Raw genomic sequence first — 22768 nt, 5'->3', positions numbered from 1 at the left:
TCTTACCTAGCGAGTCGCGACTTAGGGCGTGAGGCAGTAAGGCGTGCGTTGCTAAGACTCACAACTCTTGTTTCTCACACCGAGTATATGCGCAAGCGTCGGGGCCGGATAGACGTTGTTACCGAACGCACAAGGAGAAAGCAGTGATTAGATTGTTTTTGAAATGTTCCATTAAGTAGAGTACTATTTTGGATATCATCGTGGCCCGCTAAAACGCTTCATTCATAGAACTCCCCGCTCATGATCGTACCAAAAGGGAAGTCTGGGTCTTCCTAGCGACGCTGACTTGATATTCGTAAACACCACGGAACGTCGCGGATACTCATTGCTGTCGCGTGCTTGTGCTTGTGATATCTCTTTGCATTCTGACAGGCCGGCCACGAAGGCCGCGACTTCTGCCTTGGATGCAGTGAGGACCGTAAGCTGCATCTGCTGACAACATGTACTGCATGCCGCTGTTCGCGTGTCTGGAGAGGAAGGGCTGCCTTTCTCACGTGTCGTAGCCTATGGCCAAAGGATTTCTCGGACAGGCAGGCGTCAACACACCTCAACTGCTGTGACCGAGACCTTTGACTGAGGAATGGCAATAGGCTTAGACCTCGTGAGGGGCGAGAACTCTTCATCTGAATCTGAGTTGTCGCTATTTGAGTCGTCTGAGTCGGGTTCCTCGACAGTGATGACTGATTGTGAGCTTGAGTAGGGTGTTGACTCGAAAGCCATGGCCATGTCGTCGTCCTCCTCGCACTCCACTGATTCATAGACGATTTCGGGTTCTGGTTGCTTCTTTGGTGTCGGCTTTTCTTGGATGATCTCGAGATGTGCTTGTAGTGTGACATTCTTCAGGTGATCTAGGAAGTTGGCATGACCGACAACGTGTCTCAGATCCATGTCTGGTCGTCTGCATTCTTGGACCATCTTGACACGGGCGGAGCGTGCGAGAACATTGATCTCAATGAGACTGGACTTCCTTGTGGCGTTCATGTTGATGTATGACTGTGGTGATGTTTGTGGTTGAAGGTGGAAGTCTCGAGTGTTGATACCTTGTTCCTGGTTGTGGCAATGAAAATCATGGAGTATGGAAGGGGCGAGGACATATTGATATACAATTGAGCCTACTTTGATCACCTAACTTACCTCACTCATGAAGGTTACTATGCAGTGCTATGCTGCAGAGTTTAAGCGCGTAGCGGATTACGTATCTTGCGACCATGCATCGAAAACACGGGACAGGGATGTGGATGCCAACACCTGGCATGCTTACTGTTCAGACGCGACTGCTCAAACGGGCATGGTCAAAGTGATGATGTTAGAATCTTGCGTCTCCCCTTTCGGGTGACAAAGACTGGTTTGTCTCCGAAGCTGCGCCCTGATCTCCGTGCTCCGTTATCGAAGCCGAAGGTTGCGAACACGGCGAAGCGCCAAAGTCTCCCCATAGCTGCCATGATGCGAAGAGGGGCAGAAAGTTTGCTGCAGAGCAGATCATTTATCACGTGACTCGACTCGGACGGTTCTTGTGTCCGCCTCAATGATCTGCCTGCTTGTACGGCCGGTGGTCGGATGAGTCAATCGCGTATCGCTTCAATGATATCACACCATTGACAGAAAACGCGCATTTCCGTTGCGCGTACTCACCACTTGAACCAGATCACAGATCACCGTTATGACATCGAATGCTGCCTCATTCCCACCCAATGCGATCGGCGCAACGGTCCTCGCACCGTTGGATGGCATTTCGTCCTCTCTGGACGCCCTAGTACAGACGTTGCAAGCGTCGAACACATTTGCCCAACTCCCTGCCATAGCCGCCGAAATTTCCACAGCCGACGATGACCTGACGCGGGCGCTAGACTTGCTGAAACAACATCAAGCAAACTACGCTCGTATTCTACACCTTAGGCAGCAGGCCGGCGATCTCGAAAATAACATCAAGGACACCATTCGACGTGCCCGCCAACTGCGAGCCGATATCACGTCGATTCACCCTAGCATAGATGACGATGAGGCGCTGAGCGATGACGAGGACGATGGTCCTCCGACTGTCGACTATGAACAGCTCCTGCAATTCGCTTCGCGAATCGGCAAGCACAACAGCCTTGCAAAGCAGGAAGCTGAGCAGGAAGGCACACGGCTGAAGCTCAAGGCGCATGAAGCACGGAGAAAAAGCGAGGCCCTTCAGGCATCGCGGCAGCAGGTCAACGGTACAACAGCAGGCCCCGAGAATGCGGCGGATCAACCTCAGCCTGATTCCGCAGGAGAGCAATTCGATCTGATAGCTCGACAGGCAGCAGACTTGAGCAATGAGGTGCAGAGATTTGAGGCTTCATCGCGCTTACCATTTCCGGATGCTGCACTACTGCGCCGAGGCGCTCTCGGCCGGCTTGATCTGGTTCGAGAGGCTGACGATGGCGATCCTGACGGTGCTGTTGAACGCGAGGTTGAGCGCATGGTTAGGGAAACCGAAGATGTGGCAGCCGTGGTAGCAGCCGCGCCCATCGTAAGAGCCGTGGAGAGACCGAAGCAGGAGCGAGAGCAGCAACCAAATGTGAGCGGTCCATCGCAAGCGAGCACGTCTAGGCCCGTGGCACCTCAGGCACCACCGAAGCCGAAAACGAAGGTCAATCTGGACTTTCCTGGCGCCGATAGTGATGAAGAAGACGACGATTGATCGACTGTGTGGGTCTGTGTTAGGACGGCAAACACTCGTCACATCGCAGCGCTCTGCGAGCTCTCTCTGACGATACTCCTGGGTTTTCAGATCCCAAGCGTCGCCAACGAGGTATGGCCAATGCCTACGGCACCAAATAGTGACCTCGTTGCAGTTCGAAGAACAGGGCCAATCACAATTTCCTGAAGCAGTGCCCATTTGGTCAAGCCCAGATCTAGCCGACACCAGACGGGTGCAGTGCGCTCCCATGCCAGTACGTCACTCTGCATTCAAACCTTCGGAGGCTTGACCTACGGTCATGTGACGGTATCTCCCAGGTACCAAAGTATGCTCGAAGGTTCAGTCCAATGCGCAGCTCGGATGAGCCTTCCAGAAGACTTGCCTCTGCATGTTCTCGAACGACGATGCATTATGCACAGTCTCGAAGCCTTCTGGAAGGCTCATCCGAGCTGCGCGTTAGACTGAACCTTGCGAGTCTTCCAGAAGTCTTCCTGTCCGAACCGTCGAACGACGTCTCGATAAGCTCAGGCTTGCATTCAGCTCTCTGCACCGGAACAGATAGATCTGTACCGATCAATCACTCCGTTTCAGATACATATGCACGCCAACTATGATCATGCGACTTGACCTCTCCTGAGTCTCCCCAAGGCGCATCACGGCTGAGCCTTCCAGAATTCGTCTTTCTGCAGTCTTCGAACGAGATCGCGTTACATCCAGCTTTCGGAGCTGAGCCAGTGACTCACGCAACGATATGCTCTTCCACATCGAATGTCCACCGGCTCAGAATGCAAACACATGACTCGACGCACTGCTCCGCTGCACTGTTGAGTTCGGAACCCAGCTCGGATGGCCTTTCCACAAGCCTTTCTTCCAGTCTTTCGAACCAACCTCGTCGCAATAGACCCAGTCCAGCTCCTTGATCCAGGCTTGCTATCAGACGGCGGTTGCTGCATCATCGGCTCATGCAGAGCGCGTCTCCAGTGACAATCAATGAGGACGACTCACACTCGGGGGTAGCAACAACCATTTGGTATACAATGAAAGTGGTTGCGCTTATCGTACAGTTACAGATATTCTCGATTGCGTGTCTTAAAGTGCCTCACGAACCACCGCCGCCGCCGCCATCGCCACCTCCTCCACCTCCACCACCATCTCCATGCCCACCATGCCCACCAAACAATCCCCCACCATCACCGCCATGTCCCCCATCACCATGATGCCCGTGCCCATCATGTCCATGCCCATCACTGCCCCTACCAAGCACCTTCCCAACGCCCTTTAGCAATGCCTTCGCAACCTTCTTCTTCCCACTCTCCTTCTTAGCGCCGCCGGCGACGAAGGCGCGGCCGTCGTTGTACCCGTAGCTACCGGGCATGCCCTGTTGTTGCCAGTGGGGTGGTTGTTGGTGGTTGTTATACACGCCTATGCCCTGGTATGCGTGGTACCTTCCGGGATCTTGCTGTTGTTGCCATTGTTCATGCGGTTGCTGCTGCTGCCATGGCTGCTGTTGCCACGGCTGCTGGTGCTGCCACGGCTGGCCCATCTCGCGAAGGCTATTTGTGGGTTTTCCAGAGTCAACGTGCTGGTGCGGGCGTTGCGATATCGGTCCCGGCTATCGCAGTCGCGTTGTTGGCGTAGGATTTGTGTTATATTGTGGGGTGTTCGGCTACGCGGCTGCGTGTTCGTGTCAGATGGATTTGTGTTGTTTTGTGGGGTGCAAAGTGCGAATGCTGGAGGGCTGTGCTGTAGAGGCTCGTATATGTCGTAAATCTCGTATCGTACAATTTGGAATGGGTGTGGATCGCAGGACTGGGGTTTGTTTGGGATTGATCTATGGGATTATGCTATCAAGTGGGAGGTATTTGAAGGACTTATATACTCGCCCATCTCAGTGTGTCACAAATTCACCATACTGGACTACTTAGGTATCCACGGTGATCGTGCACTGCCATCTGGTGCGGGCAAATCAGGCACGCTGTAGCCAAAGGCCAGCATCAACTACTTGGCCGACGTCAGTCTACCCTGAAACGTACCAAAAATATAGGACGCCTGGCGAATAGGGAATTGGAGGCGCTGGTCATTGCCCTAACAAGGCAAACATGCCGCTGGTTTGGGGGCTGCGGCTCAAAGGGCTCCAGGTACACTGCACTGTAGTACTTTCAGGGAACTGTTGCGGAGTAGGTAGCTTGCGAAGCCATGCAGGTGCGGCGTCGAAATAAGGACGGCTGTATTCCGTGGTTGCCATCATGCTAAACCATCGCTCAGGGACACCATCTGTCTCAGTTGGACGAAGATGATGCCAAAATCGACGTTGAAGCTTCCCGGCTGTGTGGCGACCGGCTGGACTGTAAGTCGTCCCTGTTAGCGTTTTGGTGCGCATTTGGGAACGCGGCGCAGTTCCTCCTGGAAATGTCGCCAGACCAGCCAGCAGCGCGCCGATTCACCAACAAGCAACATCGCACTAGCAAAGCGGTGATAACAGGGTTAGGTAAAAGTCAAAGACTGCAAATGTATCGATTCCATTCGTTCCGGCTGCTCCTTGGATTCGCCCGCCGCCAGAGCCAGTCCCTCCTCGGCTTCACTAGCTCTCGGCCAAGATCGGCGTCCTCAAGCTCTGTGACAGCCTCGAGACTGGCTTGAAGTACTGGCTGCGTGGGAAAGAATGGCAGAGCAGTCGCCAGAGACAGCAGCGCAAGGCTGGTCTCACTTCGTGCCCGAGAACACTGTGATGAGTCGAGTTGAATGTTCAATCTTTCGCGAGGAATACTGAGCTTGGAGACAATGTCTCTCAAGGTATTGATCTCACCTTGTGCTCCACCTTGCATCGCGAATTTTAGAAACCTCTAGGACTAGACTTCGGTCAGTATGGCATACGTAATGACAACGCACATGACAGAAATCGCATTCGCGTGTAGGCAGAGGATAAGGATCAAATCTTGTGCCGCCTCAAATGATTCTTGACATAAACGGTGTGGTTCGCTGTGGGGTATCTATGCAAACAAACGCGTCGTGCCAGGCTGCTCTTGTAAGTTAGGAGAAGATTCGTCTTTTGGTGTTCTGAGAAGTTGTGTTGATTGCTGGAGCGAATCTCAGCGCCGGCATGGGAGAATCCAGATCCATTCCGCCTTCGCTAATCATGCTTGAACCGAAGTTGGGCTTTGCACCACTTCGGGACTGCGAGATTTGTCGAGAGTGGGGGCGTGATTGTTGCATGTTTTCCAGATATCGGTCAACGCCATCCAGATCCAGGTCGCCACGCTCCAAGAGGCTTTGTTCGACTGACACCGCTCGAGACTGTTCTGCTGGGTCATCTGTCTGGATTGAAGGTGACACATACAGCAGAAGCTGTGCACCTGTTGCTAGCATGAAGTTTGGTGCAGTATCAAAGTCCAGCCGGGACTTCTGGTCCACGAAATCTGGGAGTAGCCCAACTCCTTTCACTTCGCTGACAGAACTCTTCAGCTCTGGCAAAGTAGCTGGTCGATCGTTCGGTTGCAGAGAGCCTTTACCACTGCTCTTGCTCTTCCACCACGTCGCTGTTGATGAGAGATACCTGTTGATGAAAACTAGGCCTGTGCTTGCATCCTCCTTCTCGGCCACAGCGCTGAACATGACCGCGTCGTCACCATCCACGCCTGATGATCCAACCGCGATGCTGCCCGTGCTGAATCGGCTTGATTCACCCTCGTAGCCTCGTCTTCGTTCGAGCGTACCACTCACAGCGAATTTCGAGACTGTGCCGCCGGAAATGCCAACGACGTTGCCTTGATTCTTGATGACAGTATCGGTAGGCGGCCCTGCAGCCTCAAAATCCCAAATGCCGTACTGACCATTCTCGAGGAAGGCAATGATTGCTCTGCCCGAGCAGATCCATGCTGCATCTAACGGTCGAATCCTGCTACCAATCGAGTTCAGCTCAGATCGGTACCCAGGATGCAATGTGATCAAAAACCTTCCAGACACGCCAGATGCGGTTGTTGAACGTGGGGTCGACACCGAATCGAGTGTAGCGGCCGAGCCTCGTCTCCTCGACATTGCCCTGGTGAACACTTGATAGACTTTGACCACAGCAGCATCAGGTAGAATGACCAAGAGGTTCGAGTGCCGCTCTGCTTCGTGCGAGGCTGTGTTGAAGGATAGCTTGGCAGCATGCAAAGGGCTACGCATGCTCACACGACGGATGAGTTTATTAGCCGCCGCATTTGATTGCAATTTGTTGCCTTGAACCTGGACCTGATGGACAAGCAATAGGCCGGAGCCGGTGCACGACGTAGAAGCGACTAATAATGACCATGACTTGGCTGCGTTCTCATCCTCTTCGTCTTCTATGTCGCTATCATGTCCAATGGTAGTAGTGACCGAGACCGCAGACACTAGATCTTGGTGGCCAGACAACTTCGCGACCTGCACTCCTAGGCGGGAGATGTCATTGTTCTCTGGTGCAGGCGGCTGCAGCGGGACAGCAATGACTCGCACAAGGCAGTCAGCGCATCCGGCAGCCAATATGATGTTGTCTTTGAGCAAAGCTGGTGCACCCTCGGACAGTTCCTGAGACCCACGGAGTACTGCTACCTTGAGGGCGGCGCTTCCAAGAGGGACGTCGATATGACGGAGGATTGCTCGGTATGGGGCAGCAGGATCGACGGCCTCATCAGCATCGTCAAACTCGGCCGGCTTGGGAGCGGCTTCATCGTCGTCGGAGTCTAAGTCGATGACATCGGTGGCCTGGTTGGCGTGACCATTGACTTTCTCGCTGGGTGGTAAGGGTTTCTTGAAACGCTTTCCGGCGTACCAGACAATGCGCAGTCCATCGTCATGACTGTAGACGATTACCGTAGACCCATTGGAGGAGGTTCTTGGGTAGACATGGGCATCGTAGATGCGGTGTGGGAGGTCGTGTCTAGCTACGTTAGCGGCTTCCGGGCCACGCATCAGTAAGAGGGACAAACGTGAGCTGGTAGCCTGAGCGATGCTGGAGCACCCTAGGCTTCATGCTGATAGACTACTTGCACCTGCAGGTTAAGAGTCGAAGTCGTGGTTGCCAAAAGAAAGGATGAAGACCTCACGAATCGCAGGTGCGGGTGGTCTCTCCATCTTTTTTGAATTCCGACGCGACGCGTTTTTGGCGGGCATCACTTCAACTTCAACGCCAACCTCACCCTCAACCTCAACTTCGTCCTTCACCCCTACAACACATCGCAGTAGGTGGACCTTTCGAAAGTCCTGATATGGCGCTGGCTCCGTCGCTTCAGGATCTGGTGGGACCCTTCGAATCTCTGGTAGGCTTCTCAGATGGCCTCACTTCGCTCTCTTGGCACCGTCAAGCCTTCCGCCCTGCAATATCTCGCCGCCGAAGGGATACTTCCCGATGACCCAGAGCCGGATGCGTACCGGTGGAAGACTACCTACAGAGTGAACTCGGTGTATGACGAGATATTGATCGCACAGTCATGGGTCGTGTGGTCCCGATGTGGCACCATCAAGCGAGTTCTGAACCTTGCCAGCGAGAAGGAGGACATCCTTCAAGCATTCACCACTACTTTCGATCTACAGCATGACGAGCATGGCAAGGACTCCCTAGAAGAGGCTTTAGTGGTCGTCCTCAATACCCAGGTCCACATCCTGCTGCTTTCGGGCGACAGTCATATCCTCCCGTTGTCCTTCGAGCCACAAAAAGCGCTTGCATGTCCTGGAGGTTTCGTTTTGCAGCGAAGGGCTGCAAAGGACATCGATGATAGTCTCGACCTGACTCAGCACGACTTAAGCACCATCAACGAGAGCCAGACCACCTTGCGGCCAGGGAGCGGCAGACCGTCCCTACTACTGACAGATTTTGACAGAGCCTTCTCGCGCTCAAGCGACAATGTGCCACGCACCTTCTCGTGCGTCGATCCTATGTCAGAGCTCGGTCTAGTGGTATGTGGCGATACTGATAAGGCACGGTCACTTAACGATTGCCATGCTCTGCCCTTCTCGGAGACACTGGTGTACCTGTCGCCTTATGACGAACTCGAGGATCTCTCCACTGAGCATGAGCATCTTTGTCTGGCAGTTACTGCTGATCTCTCCAATAGCACTGTCACGATATGGCATGTGGCACGACATGTTCCCGCATCCGCTCGGACCAGGTCCAAGAAACAAACGACAGCCCGTAAAAGTACCTCAGCGAGGAAGAGCTCTGCAAATCTTGCAAAATCGCAGCAAACGAGGGAAAGCCATCTTCGACAGAGCTTTGGTGCTCAGGCTCAGTCGTATGCCGACAATTTGCGGTCTTCTGCTTCTGAGCAGAAGTCTGGGAATAGTCTTGCGGATCAGCTTGGTCCAGAGTTCGAGCAGACTGGAGTGCAGACTCGCTCCTCCCGACGAGTGAGCTCTATGCTTGCTCGAACGGATCTGGGAATCGGCGGTGACAGAAATGCCTTCAATGAGCTGGCCACGGGACAAGCTAGTCGCAAAAGTCTCGGACGTGCAGGTGCTCGTGGCGAATCCATTGGGAGCTTTGGTGATCGACAGAGCTTTGGTATCCGACGCAAAAGCTCCTTCCATGCTGCTACGTCGATTTTGAGCACCGGAACATCCTTCCTCAACGTAGCGGGAATCGCACACACCGATCACTTGTACAACGGTACAAATTTTGATCAGCAGGAGATCGATGTTTCCGAGTCTAGTGATCTGCCTAGGGATGTTGGATTCTTCAAGCTGACTACGTTCGAGTGGCATGAGCCGACGCAGGGGCTAGCTGATCTGGACGTCTTCACTTTGTTGTCCCCCGGACAGATTGGTATTGATCAGCCCACTCTGTCAGTGTGCCTGCTGGACCATAGCTCGCGGACTATAGCCATTGTCAGCGTACAGGTCGACAGTCCGAGCCCGCGGGCATCCTTGACCCGATCAAAACGAGCCAAGCTGAAAGCAAGCAGCATTCGCCGAGGCAACGGTATCTCTACGGCGTGTATAGTCAAGGACACCAATACTCGAAGGCTCTTGGTCGTTCAGAAGGCGCTGTCAGGCGAGTATTTTATGCAGCTAGAGGCACCCTGGAGTCCGTCTCTTACCTTGCCGATGCCATCACGTCTCAGTCTCACGAATGCTCAGCCCTCAGCCTTTGACCAGGGTTTCAGTAAGAGGGGAGATGAGTCTAAACTCCATGCCACTACTGCTGCAGCGACAATTGATATTGTTAGAGCTGAAGGATGCGGTGGCCAGGGGCAGATCGTTCTCTTTGATTCATCTAGCAGGCTGCATCAATTGCAAGTCACCTTGGCGCCGAAAAACAATTTTGTTGGGCATGTGCTTTCAATGTGCAACTTTCTCTTCGGAAAGCAATTCCGTGATAGTATGCTGGTAGCCTATTGGGAGATGCGTCGCTGGATTGATCTACGGCACATCGAAGGCGCCGATGAGTGGACAGCCTTGGTCACGACGATATTCACCCTTGTCGTGCCGTTCCTAGACACGTCTTTCAAGTCGACCCCAGCCAAGAAAAAGACTGCCACTCTTTTGAGATCGAGCAGTGGATCCGCCGTGGATCTGACCAATTTCAAAGCCATGTCAGATGCTCATATCATTTCTCAGCCTGAGGCTCTCAGCAATCAATGGCACTGGCTAGGCAATGAAGCCACGATGACTCTACCAGTGTCACCCACATCACCCTCGTCCCGGCATCTGCGTGGAGCAAGTCTGCAATCAGCGCTCGACGGTGTCCAAGGCTCGACGCGCACATTCGTGACCGATTGCGTCACTCTCGCGAGAGAATTCATACAGTCCCCTGCTGGAGAAGCCATGATCGGATCCGAGGGATATCTGCCAGTCGCCATCAACAAAGACAGGGTAGTCCGTCAGACTGCCGTCGCAAAAATGACAGTAGGTCTCCAGCTGCTGTACGAAGAGGAAAAGCTTGTTCGGATATCAATCGATCGTTTCGTGACATCTTCTCTGCCAGCTGTTCTGGCTCAACTTGGCACATGGCTTAGATGGTCAGCATGGACCATGGAACAGCAAACTTATTTTGGGCTTCAACTTGACAATCCCACCCAGTGGTCAATAGAAGCATCCCACATCACCGCACTGCAGGTGCCATCCCAACCTTTCGAGCCGCCTTCAATACTGCAATACGTCTGTGATAACATCGGGTCTCAATCTGGTATTGTCTTTCCCACTCTAGCGACGTTAGCCGAGCAGCAGTCGCCAGACAGACAGACCGAACACGAGTCCAGAAGCGCACGACTTACACCACTTACTCACGCCATCACATGCGTACTCCGCAAACGTCCATGGGCCACTGGAGGTGCCGTGTCGCCGCCACAAGGGTGGGACATTCCTACAAAAGAGCTTCAAGCTATGCCCGAAGCGATCGTTGCAGTGTTCCACCAAGCTGCTGCTGCTTCGCGGGCAAGTAATAAACACTCGCCCAGTCGCGAGCAGCCGCAAGATGCAGAGAAAGCCCGATCCCGACCTGCTCCGTTAGCGCTCGCAAGTGCCACTGCCTCTCATCACGCAAGCAAAGACTTCCACAGCGCAGGCGTTTCTGCTTTCGATGGTGAGACAACTCAGCGCTGGGACCTAGCGTCAGAAGCAGATCGACATGCCGTCAGTCGTGCACTGTTTCAGGCTGATCGCCGCTTCCAGGAAGCATCGCGGTTGGTGAATCAGACTCGACCACCTGTCGTGGACTGTCCGATTGAGCCTGACTGGACCGAAGCGGATCTACTGGAGACACAAAAGGAGCTTGCGCAGCTTGTGGCGAGACGCACGCTGTCGATTGCTTCTGGGCGTGCAATGATGCATTACAGCGCCAGAGAACCTCTTCTCACGGAAAGAGTGCCTATTCCAGCGTTCTCGCTACAGTGTTTAATAGTGTCATCGGGCAGATCCGAGACTGCACAGCCCATGACATTCAGCGCCGACAAGTCGTCCTTCACGGAAGAGAAAGTGTGCTGGGCGTTTTTCCATAATGGCGCAAGTGCTGGTCTTATGGTGTCAAGGTTTGCTCGCTGCGTCGATACTTCGTGGATCCTGTACAACAAGCCACAGGAGCTTACCAACCGCCATGCTGGCTTCCTGCTCGCACTCGGACTCAATGGTCACCTGCGCTCTCTTGCCAAATGGGTTGCGTTCAAGTATCTCACACCAAAGCATACGATGACTTCGATCGGTCTGCTCCTGGGTCTGTCGGCATCATATATCGGAACGCAAGATCAGCTCATCACTCGACTGCTATCAGTCCACGTCACTCGACTGCTGCCTGTAGGTGCTGCTGAGCTCAATCTCTCGCCACTAACGCAGACCACCGGCATCATGGGCATCGGATTACTGTATTTGAGCTCGCACCATCGTCGTATGTCCGAAGTCATGCTCTCAGAACTCGAGAACAGCGATGCTGAGGAGGGTGTTGCCCCAGAGCTTGTTTTGCGAGACGAAGGATACCGTCTGGCCGCCGGCTTCTCTCTCGGCTTGATTAACCTAGGCCAGGGCAACGAGTTGCACGGGCTGCACGACATGTCCGTTCCAGAAAGGCTGTTGGCGATTGCCATCTCAATGAAGAATGTCAATCTGGTTCACGTCTTAGACCGCGCCACATCAGGGGCCGTGATGGCCATTGCCTTCATCTTCATGAAGACGAACAACGCCTCAGTAGCGTCGAAAATCGACATTCCTGACACATTGCACCAATTCGACTATGTTCGACCGGACATCTTCCTGCTGCGGACATTGGCAAGACACCTCATCATGTGGGATTCCATCATGCCAACTCAGTCTTTTGTAACAAGATCTCTTCCGAAGCCGTACCGACACCGGGCATCTCTCGATAAGACCTTGAGCCTCGCAACGGAGGATCTGCCTTTCTTCAACATCCTGGCCGGTATCTGCTTCGCTCTAGGACTGCGTTACGCAGGCACACAACGTGAGGATGCGAGAAATCTACTTGTCTCGTACCTGGATCATTTCCTGCGACTTTCACGCCTCCCTTGTGCCCATTATGATGCTCGAGTCACTCTTAACAGTGTGCGTCATTGTCTCGATGTCGTCGCGTTGTCCGCAGCGATGGTGATGGCCGGCTCCGGCGATTTGATTGTCCTGCGGAGGCTGCGAAGTCTGCATGGCCGGACCGACAGAGATACGCCATTTGGAAGCCACATGGCTGCACACATGGCCCTTGGGGCACTGTTCCTTGGTGGCGGCACCATGACGTTTGGAACGAGCAAGAAGGCTGTTGCCAGTCTTTGCATATCATTCTATCCACTGTTTCCGAGCGATGTGCTGGACAACAAGGCACACTTGCAAGCGTTACGGCATCTATGGGTTCTGGCAGCAGAATCGAGATGTTTGGTGTGCAAGGAACGGGAAACCGGGGCGCTGGTTGGAGGCGTTGCTGCGACGGTATATCTGAAGAATGGCGAGACGGTCAACATGAAGGTACCAGGTCTCTTACCTGAGCTGGACACGGTCAATAGCATCGTGGTCGAGGGTCACGGCTGGTGGTCATCAACGCTCAATATGAAAGAGTCCAAGAAGCGCAACAACATCGACCAACAAGGCGTGGTCACGGTCTTCATGAAGCGCAAATCCGCATTCGACTCAGCTCCGCAGGGAGACTCGATAGCTGAAGAGCTGCGTCTTCTCGACGAGCACAGCATGAGAGCCGCAGGGGGCGTACCTAGCTGCAATCCAGATCTAGCTGAGCGCACGCATACCTCCTCCAAGGCATCCGAGGGCGATCCATTCGAGTGGTTGTTCGGTCTCGAGTCATTCGAGGACTATGATGCCAAGGAGCGAGATCTGGTGCTGGGACCTTATGATGGGGATGGAAGGCGGTTCTTGGAGGGTACTCCTCTGGACGCGAGGCTGGTCGTTGAGCGAGGACTGCTGCCTGATGATCGTCGTAGTGGAGAGCACAAATTAGAGATTGACAAGCTGTACCAGATTCGGGCGCTGCTGCAGTGGTTTGATCAATTTGACAGTGAGGACGAGCAGATGGATGCTCAAGGTGACGATGCGAATGAGACGAGATGGCGTTCGGGTTTGTGGCTGCGGCGCGAGGTCATTGACAGGTTGAGGGAGAGGGTGTTCAAGTTGATGGCTGAATGACGGGCTGTCATAAATAGCAAGTCAATCTCATGCACGCATACGTCTATTACGTCCAGCGCTTCTCAAGGAGGTTTGCCAGGAGGCGTTAAAGCATGGCAGTACTATTTCCTGAACACGAGACCCAACCCGTCCCCCACCGGCTTTGCCTTCCGGTCTGACTAATCGTGCTAGAGAACTACAGTACTTCAGACTTTTGCCAGACCGTTGAGGAGAAACCAGCAGCGCCCAGGTGTCCTCAAAGAATCCTCCCTTGCATAGTTATTCTTCGCTGAGAACAAGGCTTGCTCAAGCGAGCGAAGACAACATCGTTCGTTCGTACTTACTGCGAATTGAGAACGGAGTCCCGCGTCCCATGACGTTACATCGTCTCGGCGCTTCCGGGTGCTGCCACATCATGCGATACCTGCCGGCAGATGATCTGTATTGGTTGGCGACCACATGAGCCAATGAAGCCTTCAAAATCCTGGCAGAGCAATTGTGACGAAACAAGAAGTTGGGAAAGGGAAGTTGTCTTGATCAGAAATATGGATCGTCGTGAATATGATGTCCGCCTGGAACCCGCTGTTCGAAAAAACATGTCGACTCAAACAGAATGATGTTGAGTTCACAAGAGGAATTGTATCTGTGATCGGTCGCGATACATTCCTGAAGGGACAGTGAACGGCCTTGTTTGACGTGATCGACTACAAGCAACCAACTTGCACTTTCCTCAACCACCTCCTTTCCACGTGACTTCCCAAACGTCCAAGTTGGCAATAAATTCGACCACACGGCATTAGTGGCAACGAAAACATCTCTTTGGCACGCCGACCAGGCCTTTCACCATTCGCCACGCTCATACGACAATCGTCGCACAAGATGGCCGAGCTCTCGACTACCCTGCCTAATGTAAGTCCTCCGTTGCCGCCCCTCTCACCAACTGCTCTCTGGGCTCACATCGAGTCCATTGATACTAACAATCATTTCACGCAATAGAGTCCACCAACATCGACACTCATATCTCTCCCAAATGAGCTTCTACGCCAAATCTTAGCACACGCCCTACCCAAACGAATCCACGTTGCGGCCACTGGTCGCTTCGAAGCCAGCCATCCTGGGCGACCTTACGCACGTCAACGCCTGTTCTGGAACGACGAGAATGTCTTGGGCCTGACGCTCGTTTCGAAGCAAGTGGCGGAGATTGTAGGACCCTTGATATACGAGAGGATGGAGATCACGCCGATTGATGTGTATTGGGTGTTTGACCCATTACGAGAGCTCGTGAAGGGGCAGCTGTGGGAATGCGATCGTAGTGGGGCTGAAAGGATGCACGGAGATGGGAAGTGCGGTGGGGACGTCAGGTCGGTGAAGCAGGTACGGGAGTATCTGAGAGCCTTGAGGTCGCTTGGAAGTGTGGGAAGGAGGGGAGGAGGGGGTCAAACTGAAGTCCGGTACTAGACGGTGCTGGGCGGGAAGCTGCTGGCCGACAACACCAATCGCGTTCCCCGGCCTACTTGCATATGATGTCACTTGGCGGCGTCACATCAAAACCCCTGCTCGAGATAAAGGCATAGGGCGAGCTAGGTACTGTACCGCAGGCGGGAACGGATGCTTCATGAGGGAGGCAGCCACGACTGTGTAGCTTTTTCTTGGCGTCATGTACTGGGCTGAGCAGTTCGCCTTCCGACTTCAGCTGGACGACACCAGAGCTGGTGCCTAGTCCGAGTCTTCAACATCAGTCTCCGTTGGCCACTGCAAAACCTCTCCTCCTTGCTCCCGAAACCGGACAGACCTTAACACCATGGACGACGTTATCGAAGAGCCAGACTCGGTAAGTAAACAAACACCCTCCACAATATGACTGCTAACAACCCAACGACATCTCCATCGGCCAGTCCCTGCCAGAGCGACCCACTATCGTCGCCGACGACTATCAACTCGCTGCCCCTTGAACTCCTTCAGCAGATCTTCCTTGTCAACATGCCGGACGAGATTCATGTCGTTTACGACAACACACGCACACACTCATGGAACGGCCGATCACAGCTTTGCTGGACGCCAGGTCATGTACTTGAAATGCTCACGGTCTGCAAGCTCTGGACGCAGGCAATCGGACCATTGATTCACAGAAGGGTGGAGGTCGTTGTGAGAACGCCAGAGAAATACAAGCCCGAAGGCTGGCCTGCTGGTACAGAAGGTAGAGTCTTGCGATGGGCAACCGGACGGGGGTTGACTGGAAACACCAGACCGTACGCTAAGACTGGTCAGAATGTCGTGGAGGACTATCTCAGGAGTCTGTCGTGGTCTGGACACGCATTGTCGGAGGAAGAGAGGCGGCGTCTGAGAAGAGAATGGTTGCGATGAGCACGAAGGATTCTCTGACTGGAAAATATGCTCAGGAAGCCTTGCTGTCGCTCAATAGGACCACGCATGACCTTATGGCATGCCCGCGGAGTTTGTGCATTACGGCTTCTGACTTTGTGCACTTCGCTGCAGACACGACTGATATTGCCTGTGGGAAGTCATCTATCTGGCGCCTACTACCAAAAGTACCACATCGAGCTCTGCTGAATAGGTGCCTGGATCTTGCCTCTATGAAGAAAGATCAGAAGTTCTTCGCCCAGCGGTTTTCTTCTAGCAACGGCTCTGCCCGCCTGCTAGTTATCACTTTGTGACTTGGACTCGAGTCGCTCCTGACTCCGATATGACTTGCCTAAACCTGTCTGTCAGGAGTCTTTCTCCACCCAGGCCAACCTCACTGGCGTCCATTACTTTGTCGACCGCAGACACGCAATTGACAAGCCCACCTTGTTCTCATCCGCACATCACTCAATACTGCTTGCGACGTCGCGCAGGCATAGCGAGTCATTTCGAAGATGGCTGACGTTCTCTCTGCATCACTGCTGTCAGTAAGTCTCCCGCCCGAAAGTCCTCGCCGGCTCCGTGCTGACCGCTGTCCACCGCTCAGGATGAGCCGACGGCGCCCACGCTAGCGTCCATGCCAGCCGAAATCCTCGAGAAGATCTTCGCCCTCGCCATCCCTGAGCAAGTCATAATGAACGACACTCGTGATATCTCCAAAGCCTTGAGATTCCGTCCCATCAACTGTGTTTGGAGACTGGACGGGATTTATTCGGTACACAAATGGACATATGAGCTACTGAATGTGTCGAAGCGTCTCAGAGCCATCATCGGACCGATCCTGTACACTCGGATCATCATCACGCCCGGATTCTTCCTGAGTAAGAGATCAAGCTCGCACTTCTCAGCAGCTAGCGAGATGAAACATGAGCCGACGAGGTACTCGGGAAAGAAGGTCAAGCCTTTCAGTGTTTGTAAGACTGCCAAGCATGGGTTGGATCGGAAGTTGCGAGAGATTTGTGGGCTGCCGTCGGCTTGTATCCTCGAGGAGGAGAAGGAAGATGTACTGAGTCAAGTAAGAGCTGGAGCCGATGAGAGTAGTGATTGAGGTCCTCACGACATCCAGGCACATATAGTGGCTCGACCAGGCTACCGAGCAGCAGCTGTTCATGGTCAGCATATCGAAGAAACCATGTTGGACCAAATCTGCAATCCAGCAAGCCACGGCACCCGGGTCGACTCGGACATCTCATACACAAGTTCGATCAAGTTCTCCAACCCTCAAAGCCTGTGCTATCATCTCCTCTTCTATCACAATTGAGCGCTCGCCTCCCAGCTAGAGTCGTAGGGGCAATTGTCGCTGTCCAAATCATGGGAGATTAGTCCGTCCACTTGCTCGGCCGTGCCTATTGTTCCTGTTGGCTGCGTCATCACGTCCTCACTCGAGTGTAAACCACTTCTGGTCTTGGCAGAGTAACACACATCTCCGCTTGAGAAGCCTCTCCGACTTCAGCCTCCTTCATTGTCACGCTTCCAAATCTTCTGCCCGTCTATGCATTCACCCTCGATGTAATATCGGGATACGGTCTCGGCGAGCTTGGTATGGCTACTGCAATGTCGTGCCGCGGTAAGGACGGACAAGCGATGACGGCTGAGGAGCGCGGGTCTTCGTCACCGACGGTAAGTGGTCCACGGTCGACGTTCGGCGAGTTTGTCTTAATGACTGACTACCATGTTCAGCTCGGGGTAAAACCGACACTGGCAAGCCTCCCAAGCGAGATTCTTCAGAAAATATTCGCTTTCGCCATCCCAGAACAGGTCATCGTCAACGCGACCGCCCGGTTCCTCTACAGCACTGTCCGCTCACATTTCGTCGATTGGTCGCCTCAATGGGCATACGAGCTGATGGCCATCTCGCGGCGGCTGAGACTGGTGGTGGGACCAATACTGTACAACAGCATCAGTGTCCCTCCAGTGGAGCTCGGTCGATGGTACATGGCCGACCCATGCGAGTTGCTGAGGTTGCTGAAGCACGACGCGACAGGCATTCCGGGTAAGAAGTGGCCACTGCCTGCCTGTGAGACGACAACGCACCAGCTCGATCGAAAGCTGCGGAAGATGTGCGGGCTGTCATCTGCTTGTGTTGAGAAGAAGGAAAAGGTGGCCGATGCTGAGGAACTCGAAGAGGCGGCTTCTATAGAGTTGGGCACTGTCGCTTCTGAGAGAGAATCCTGCGTGCCGGTACTCACGCATCCACTGCCTCTCAGGCCCGCGTGGATACCCTGAGAATAGACTGACGCCGGAGGCTCAACGTCAGTAACACCAGAGTCTGATTCGTATCGGCCCATTCACAAGCCCAGCCTTGCTGTTACAGCCACTCATTCGGAATATTCGTTTCGCGCGCCCGAGGTCCCTACTTGGTCGCTTAAGACATCACACTTCCCGGTCTTCTTCAGTCACACTCGATCGCTCGCGTCCGCTTTGTCCCTCCCCGCCAACCTCCAACGCCATTGGCACTATTCCAATTTCGCCCACGAATCGCTCCAACCACTCCCTCAGATACCCTTGCGCCTCCTCCATCAACTCGATCCAAGTCCCACAATCCCGCGGCCAATACCTCCACCGACAAGTATCCCCTCCCGGCCCAATCACCTCGATCTTCATCCGCTGATACAGCACCGGCACCAGCACGCTAGAGAACCGCCTTGAGATCAGCAGCAAGTCAGGGACACTGGGAGGCTTCCAGTATAGATGAGGCGGTTCTGCAATGGTCGTCAGGGATTCCGGCGGCGAGGTCACGTTCCCAGTATTCTTGGATTTGCGGTAGCTGGCAAATGCCATGGCGGAGAAGAGTTGGGATTTCGGGCGTGCTCGTTCGTAGACGACATGGATGTCGTCTGGGAGGAAGTGGCGGACTATGAGGAGGAGAATTTCTGTGGGTAGGCTGAGGAGATGGGTGCGCGTGCTGTCGGCTGCGGTTGGCATTGGGACGACAGCATGGTTGTCCTGGATGGCATGTGTGCTGCCGTTGATGTGCTTCTGCGGAACCAAGAGCTCACTGGACAGGCTAGCCGATAGGGTCGTGTACAGGCGTGCGTCTAGGACTGTTGTCGTTGCAACCATCGTCATGAACCTTGTCTGTCCTTTCGATGCACTGTTTTGTACTTGCCCAGACTGTACTCCCTGACGTCCAAATGGCGAAGAATTCGTCGAGCAGCAGGATGAAAGCACGCGCAATGGACACAAGGGCCCCGGGACACTTGTACCGCGGACTTATCTTCATTATAATATGTCATCAATGTCTCCTCCGTGATCAGTCCTAGAGCCACCCGAAATAGATCAGGTAAGGTCCTCATGTCAGCAGGGAGCACTCCATCAATCCTCCTTAATCAGGCCTTGCTCCGAGTCGCCGATGAATGTCCACCTCCAGGTCCTTCAAACGAGAGGATGGTATTGACATGATGACAATATCCCGTCATCCGCCACGATCATTCACCACTCCTCCGCGGCAAACATGTCTGGGATCGGGCGAAATCAAAATGGCGTTGTTGAATTTGAGGACAATAAGCATGAGGTGGCACGGGATGTCAAGCTGAGCCCAATGACATCGTTGCTCCTGCCAAATACGGGGGCTCCACCAACATATTGCCGCATGCAGGTACAACTGCATGCAAGTACTTGTGCCCGCCTCCGTCAGGGCCCACGGACACGGACGAAAGAGGCAAGTCTACTGCATTCGTACTTGCGTTCACGCCTTTCGACTTAGTCATGGTAGGAGCCTGGAGTCTGCGTCGAAGGACACCACACACGCACACACATACCGCTACTATGTGAAGGAAGTCATGCATCGTACAGTATCAGGCACAAGCTCACGGTCTTGAGCCGCGCCCGCCATGATTAACGTGCGCTCTTATCCAGCGACGTTCTCAGCGACTTTCTCGCCATTCACGCCAATCTCACCCGTCGCTCTTTCGCTTTCGGCTGTCTTCGAAGCTGCCTCTTCAGCATCATCCTCGCCGAACAGCTTCGCAATAGCCTTCATCGTCGTGTTACCACCACTGAACACCACCCCAATATCCCACGCCCTTCCCGTTCCCTCCTTCCTCTGCTCCTCCACCACCCACTTCCTCCACTTCTCATTGAACAGCACCACCGCTAACGGTACACACCCACTCGGCTCGACTACGTACTTCATCCTCTCGAACACCAAGCGCATAGCCATCTTGATCTGCTGTTCCGTGACGCTGAAGACCGCTTCTACCTTGTCCTTGTTGCTGACCACAGTCCAATTCGTCACACCCACAGGCGTGCGTAGCCCATCGGCTATCGTAAGCGTCTTCACACTCTCTATCCTCTTGCCCTGTGCTAGCCCACGTTCCGCATCGTTGGCGCCCTCAAACTCCGGCTCCGCGCCAAACACGCGCGTCTCGGGCTTGTCCGAGAACCACGTCGCGATGCCACCCAGCAACCCACCACCGCCAATCGGCGCAACCACCACATCAAGCGAAGCCTTGCCGCTGTGTCCCTCTGGCTGGTTCCTGATCCACTCCTCATATTGCTCCTCAATTTCCTTCCCAGTCGTGCCCTGCCCAAGTATGATATCCGGGTGATCATACGGCGGCACCAAGATCGGCCCCTCCCCGTCCCTCCCACCACCCTTCTCCCGCATGATCGCAGCAACCTTCTCCTCCCTCTCGCTGCTCGTACTTCCACTGAAGATCACTTCCGTAGCATGCCTCTGCGTCCCCGAGATCTTGCTCGCCGTGCTGATACCTGGCATCACGATATAACTCGGAACTCCGAATTCCTTCGCCGCTAATGCCAGAGCTTGTGCGTGGTTCCCGCTGGAGTGCGTGATCACGCCGCGTTTCTGGATGGCGGGCAGGCCATGCAGAGTAATCAAGTGGGATAATGCATGAAACGCGCCACGGGCTTTGAATGCTCCAATGCGTTGCAGATTTTCGGCTTTGAAGTGCAGAGACAGACGTGGCGCAGGTGAGGCACCATTGCTGTGTCCGTTCGTACTTGGGGGAGTGTCCGAAAGATATGCTGCTGGGTTTGGCGAGGATGCGATCTCGTTCAATGTCTTAGACGTAATAAGAGGCGTACGGTGGACGTGCGACTTGATGGCAGCATGTGCTTTAGCGACCGAGTCCGGCGTCAACGGTAGACATGTCGACGGATCAGCCATAGCGCGGAATGTTTATTTGCAGTGCGAAGTGGAAGGCGGAATGGTTCTTGCAACCCGCCGTGCTTGTAGTTGCGTCAAAAGACCTCAATGCTGTCGGAACTTGGCCGATGATGGGCCAGACGACACATATGATATCGGGTAGAAGACAGGCTCACTCTCTAATTGACTCACAATGACCCTCAGCGGTACGTCGCACGCCCATTGACACAAACAAGATCTTAAAGGGACTAGAATCCGAACGACGCGAATGACGACGAGCAGAATGAGAGAGATGGCGGAAGAAAGACGGGAGATCGACAGAACCCACGGCCAGGTACAACACCAAGCCTTGGCATGCTACCTGAGGTAAGCAGGTGTGTTCGAGTCAATCGAGCCAGCCTCCACGAGGAATACATCCGATGAATCGTCGCTATAAACAGTAACTCTTTCGCTCATGCTGTCACTGTACGGCTCGTCATCCGGTCTGACCAAGATGCTACACAAGACCGGTTGACATCCACCATTCTCGTGGCCGCTCCCTCCTCAAGTGCTTGACATGCAAGTGATGACAGCAGGAGCACAACGTGATCGCACCTTCCCATCAAAGCTCATTGACGGCGTCGCGGGCGGCAGGCGCTCGGCTAGCGCCTTCCGAGCGCAAGTCCTGTCAACCGGCTCAGGTGGGGTTATTTGTGAGACCGTATGGCGAACCACAGATGCTCTACAGATCGTCGAAAGACTTCTAGGACGCTTGAGCATGACCAAAAATTTGATCCGCTTTCAAGCTCTGGGGCGGGACCTATGTAACTTAGTTGTGACTAGCCTGACTAAGATAGGTCGTGGCGGAAGCCTCGTCGCGAGTGCCAGGGGTGTTGTAAACGACCAGGAATATACTTGACCAAACGCAGTTGGTGGCTCGAACAACATCCCATATACCAACCCACCAAAGAAACACACGCCTCAGCCATCGGCCCCGCGATGCACAGCCAGAAAACCCATCCATTGGGTTCGCACCAAGCATAAATGTCATCGGAGGACACATTACAGAGTATCCAGCACCTGGATCGAGACATGCCGGGCCCGTCGATCTTGTCATCCGGCGTCACCAAAAACCGACGCAAATAGTCATCCGGCGTCACGAATGTCCAAACTCACCACTGCTTTCAGATGCTATAGCAGCATGACCCTTCATTCCGAACAACTGCCCCTAGGTCAGGCGGTATTTGTAGGCTGTCGCTACCGGCTCAGGCGGACTTTGTGACGAGTTTCGCAAGATTGACGGACCTCAAAATAGTTGATCGAAAGAGCTATTTCAGAGAAATGGCCGGCCCCACGGAGTTGAGGCTGCGCCGAAGCTGATGACTAGATCAAGAAGACTGGTTACAAGTTTGCTGTCGGGCCCCATAGGTTTGGTGGTCGCGGAGGCAAGGCTGCGGAAATCGATGATCGTGGGTGGTACCTTTGGAGGGCCCGTCATCCGGCGTGAGACCAGTCCCTCACTTCGC

At 54.0% G+C, this 22768-nt stretch overlaps 10 protein-coding genes across 10 annotated transcripts; 5 read left to right on the top strand and 5 right to left on the bottom strand.

Moving 5' to 3' along the window:
• Window positions 1–537: 537 nt before the first annotated feature.
• Window positions 538–1094, bottom strand: AB675_7729 (uncharacterized protein; the record flags this gene model as incomplete). Its single annotated transcript, XM_018148118.1, has 2 exons — window positions 538–993; window positions 1041–1094. 2 exons carry the CDS (start codon window positions 1092–1094, stop codon window positions 538–540), a joined length of 510 nt encoding a protein of 169 aa, XP_018000570.1.
• Window positions 1095–1660: 566 nt separating this feature from the next.
• AB675_7728 (uncharacterized protein) lies at window positions 1661–2665 on the top strand (the record flags this gene model as incomplete). Its single annotated transcript, XM_018148117.1, has 1 exon — window positions 1661–2665. The coding sequence occupies one exon, from the start codon at window positions 1661–1663 to the stop codon at window positions 2663–2665; it is 1005 nt and encodes a 334-aa protein (XP_018000419.1).
• Window positions 2666–3445: 780 nt separating this feature from the next.
• On the bottom strand, window positions 3446–4040 carry AB675_7727 (uncharacterized protein; the record flags this gene model as incomplete). The annotated part of the gene is made up of 2 exons (XM_018148116.1): window positions 3446–3591; window positions 3773–4040. The coding sequence occupies 2 exons, from the start codon at window positions 4038–4040 to the stop codon at window positions 3446–3448; spliced, it is 414 nt and encodes a 137-aa protein (XP_018000519.1).
• A 1655-nt stretch (window positions 4041–5695) lies between these two features.
• AB675_7726 (uncharacterized protein) lies at window positions 5696–7658 on the bottom strand (the record flags this gene model as incomplete). The annotated part of the gene is made up of 2 exons (XM_018148115.1): window positions 5696–7565; window positions 7615–7658. 2 exons carry the CDS (start codon window positions 7656–7658, stop codon window positions 5696–5698), a joined length of 1914 nt encoding a protein of 637 aa, XP_018000375.1.
• Window positions 7659–7957: 299 nt separating this feature from the next.
• AB675_7725 (Negative regulator of mitosis) lies at window positions 7958–13753 on the top strand (the record flags this gene model as incomplete). Its single annotated transcript, XM_018148114.1, has 1 exon — window positions 7958–13753. The coding sequence occupies one exon, from the start codon at window positions 7958–7960 to the stop codon at window positions 13751–13753; it is 5796 nt and encodes a 1931-aa protein (XP_018000453.1).
• Window positions 13754–14611: 858 nt separating this feature from the next.
• Window positions 14612–15190, top strand: AB675_7724 (uncharacterized protein; the record flags this gene model as incomplete). The annotated part of the gene is made up of 2 exons (XM_018148113.1): window positions 14612–14641; window positions 14729–15190. 2 exons carry the CDS (start codon window positions 14612–14614, stop codon window positions 15188–15190), a joined length of 492 nt encoding a protein of 163 aa, XP_018000278.1.
• Window positions 15191–15533: 343 nt separating this feature from the next.
• AB675_7723 (uncharacterized protein) lies at window positions 15534–16096 on the top strand (the record flags this gene model as incomplete). Its single annotated transcript, XM_018148112.1, has 2 exons — window positions 15534–15563; window positions 15638–16096. The coding sequence occupies 2 exons, from the start codon at window positions 15534–15536 to the stop codon at window positions 16094–16096; spliced, it is 489 nt and encodes a 162-aa protein (XP_018000332.1).
• A 512-nt stretch (window positions 16097–16608) lies between these two features.
• AB675_7722 (uncharacterized protein) lies at window positions 16609–17201 on the top strand (the record flags this gene model as incomplete). The annotated part of the gene is made up of 2 exons (XM_018148111.1): window positions 16609–16641; window positions 16701–17201. The coding sequence occupies 2 exons, from the start codon at window positions 16609–16611 to the stop codon at window positions 17199–17201; spliced, it is 534 nt and encodes a 177-aa protein (XP_018000567.1).
• A 1325-nt stretch (window positions 17202–18526) lies between these two features.
• Window positions 18527–19216, bottom strand: AB675_7720 (uncharacterized protein; the record flags this gene model as incomplete). The annotated part of the gene is made up of 1 exon (XM_018148110.1): window positions 18527–19216. One exon carries the CDS (start codon window positions 19214–19216, stop codon window positions 18527–18529), a length of 690 nt encoding a protein of 229 aa, XP_018000468.1.
• A 787-nt stretch (window positions 19217–20003) lies between these two features.
• On the bottom strand, window positions 20004–21284 carry AB675_7719 (Serine racemase; the record flags this gene model as incomplete). Its single annotated transcript, XM_018148108.1, has 1 exon — window positions 20004–21284. The coding sequence occupies one exon, from the start codon at window positions 21282–21284 to the stop codon at window positions 20004–20006; it is 1281 nt and encodes a 426-aa protein (XP_018000222.1).
• Between the last annotated feature and the right edge of the window lie 1484 nt (window positions 21285–22768).

The sequence above is a fragment of the Cyphellophora attinorum genome, assembly GCF_001299255.1.
Source record: "Cyphellophora attinorum strain CBS 131958 chromosome Unknown Contig12, whole genome shotgun sequence".
Taxonomy (NCBI): domain Eukaryota; kingdom Fungi; phylum Ascomycota; class Eurotiomycetes; order Chaetothyriales; family Cyphellophoraceae; genus Cyphellophora; species Cyphellophora attinorum.
The sequence above is the reverse complement of the archived record's forward strand: the minus strand, read 5'-3'. Positions and strand labels throughout refer to the sequence as shown.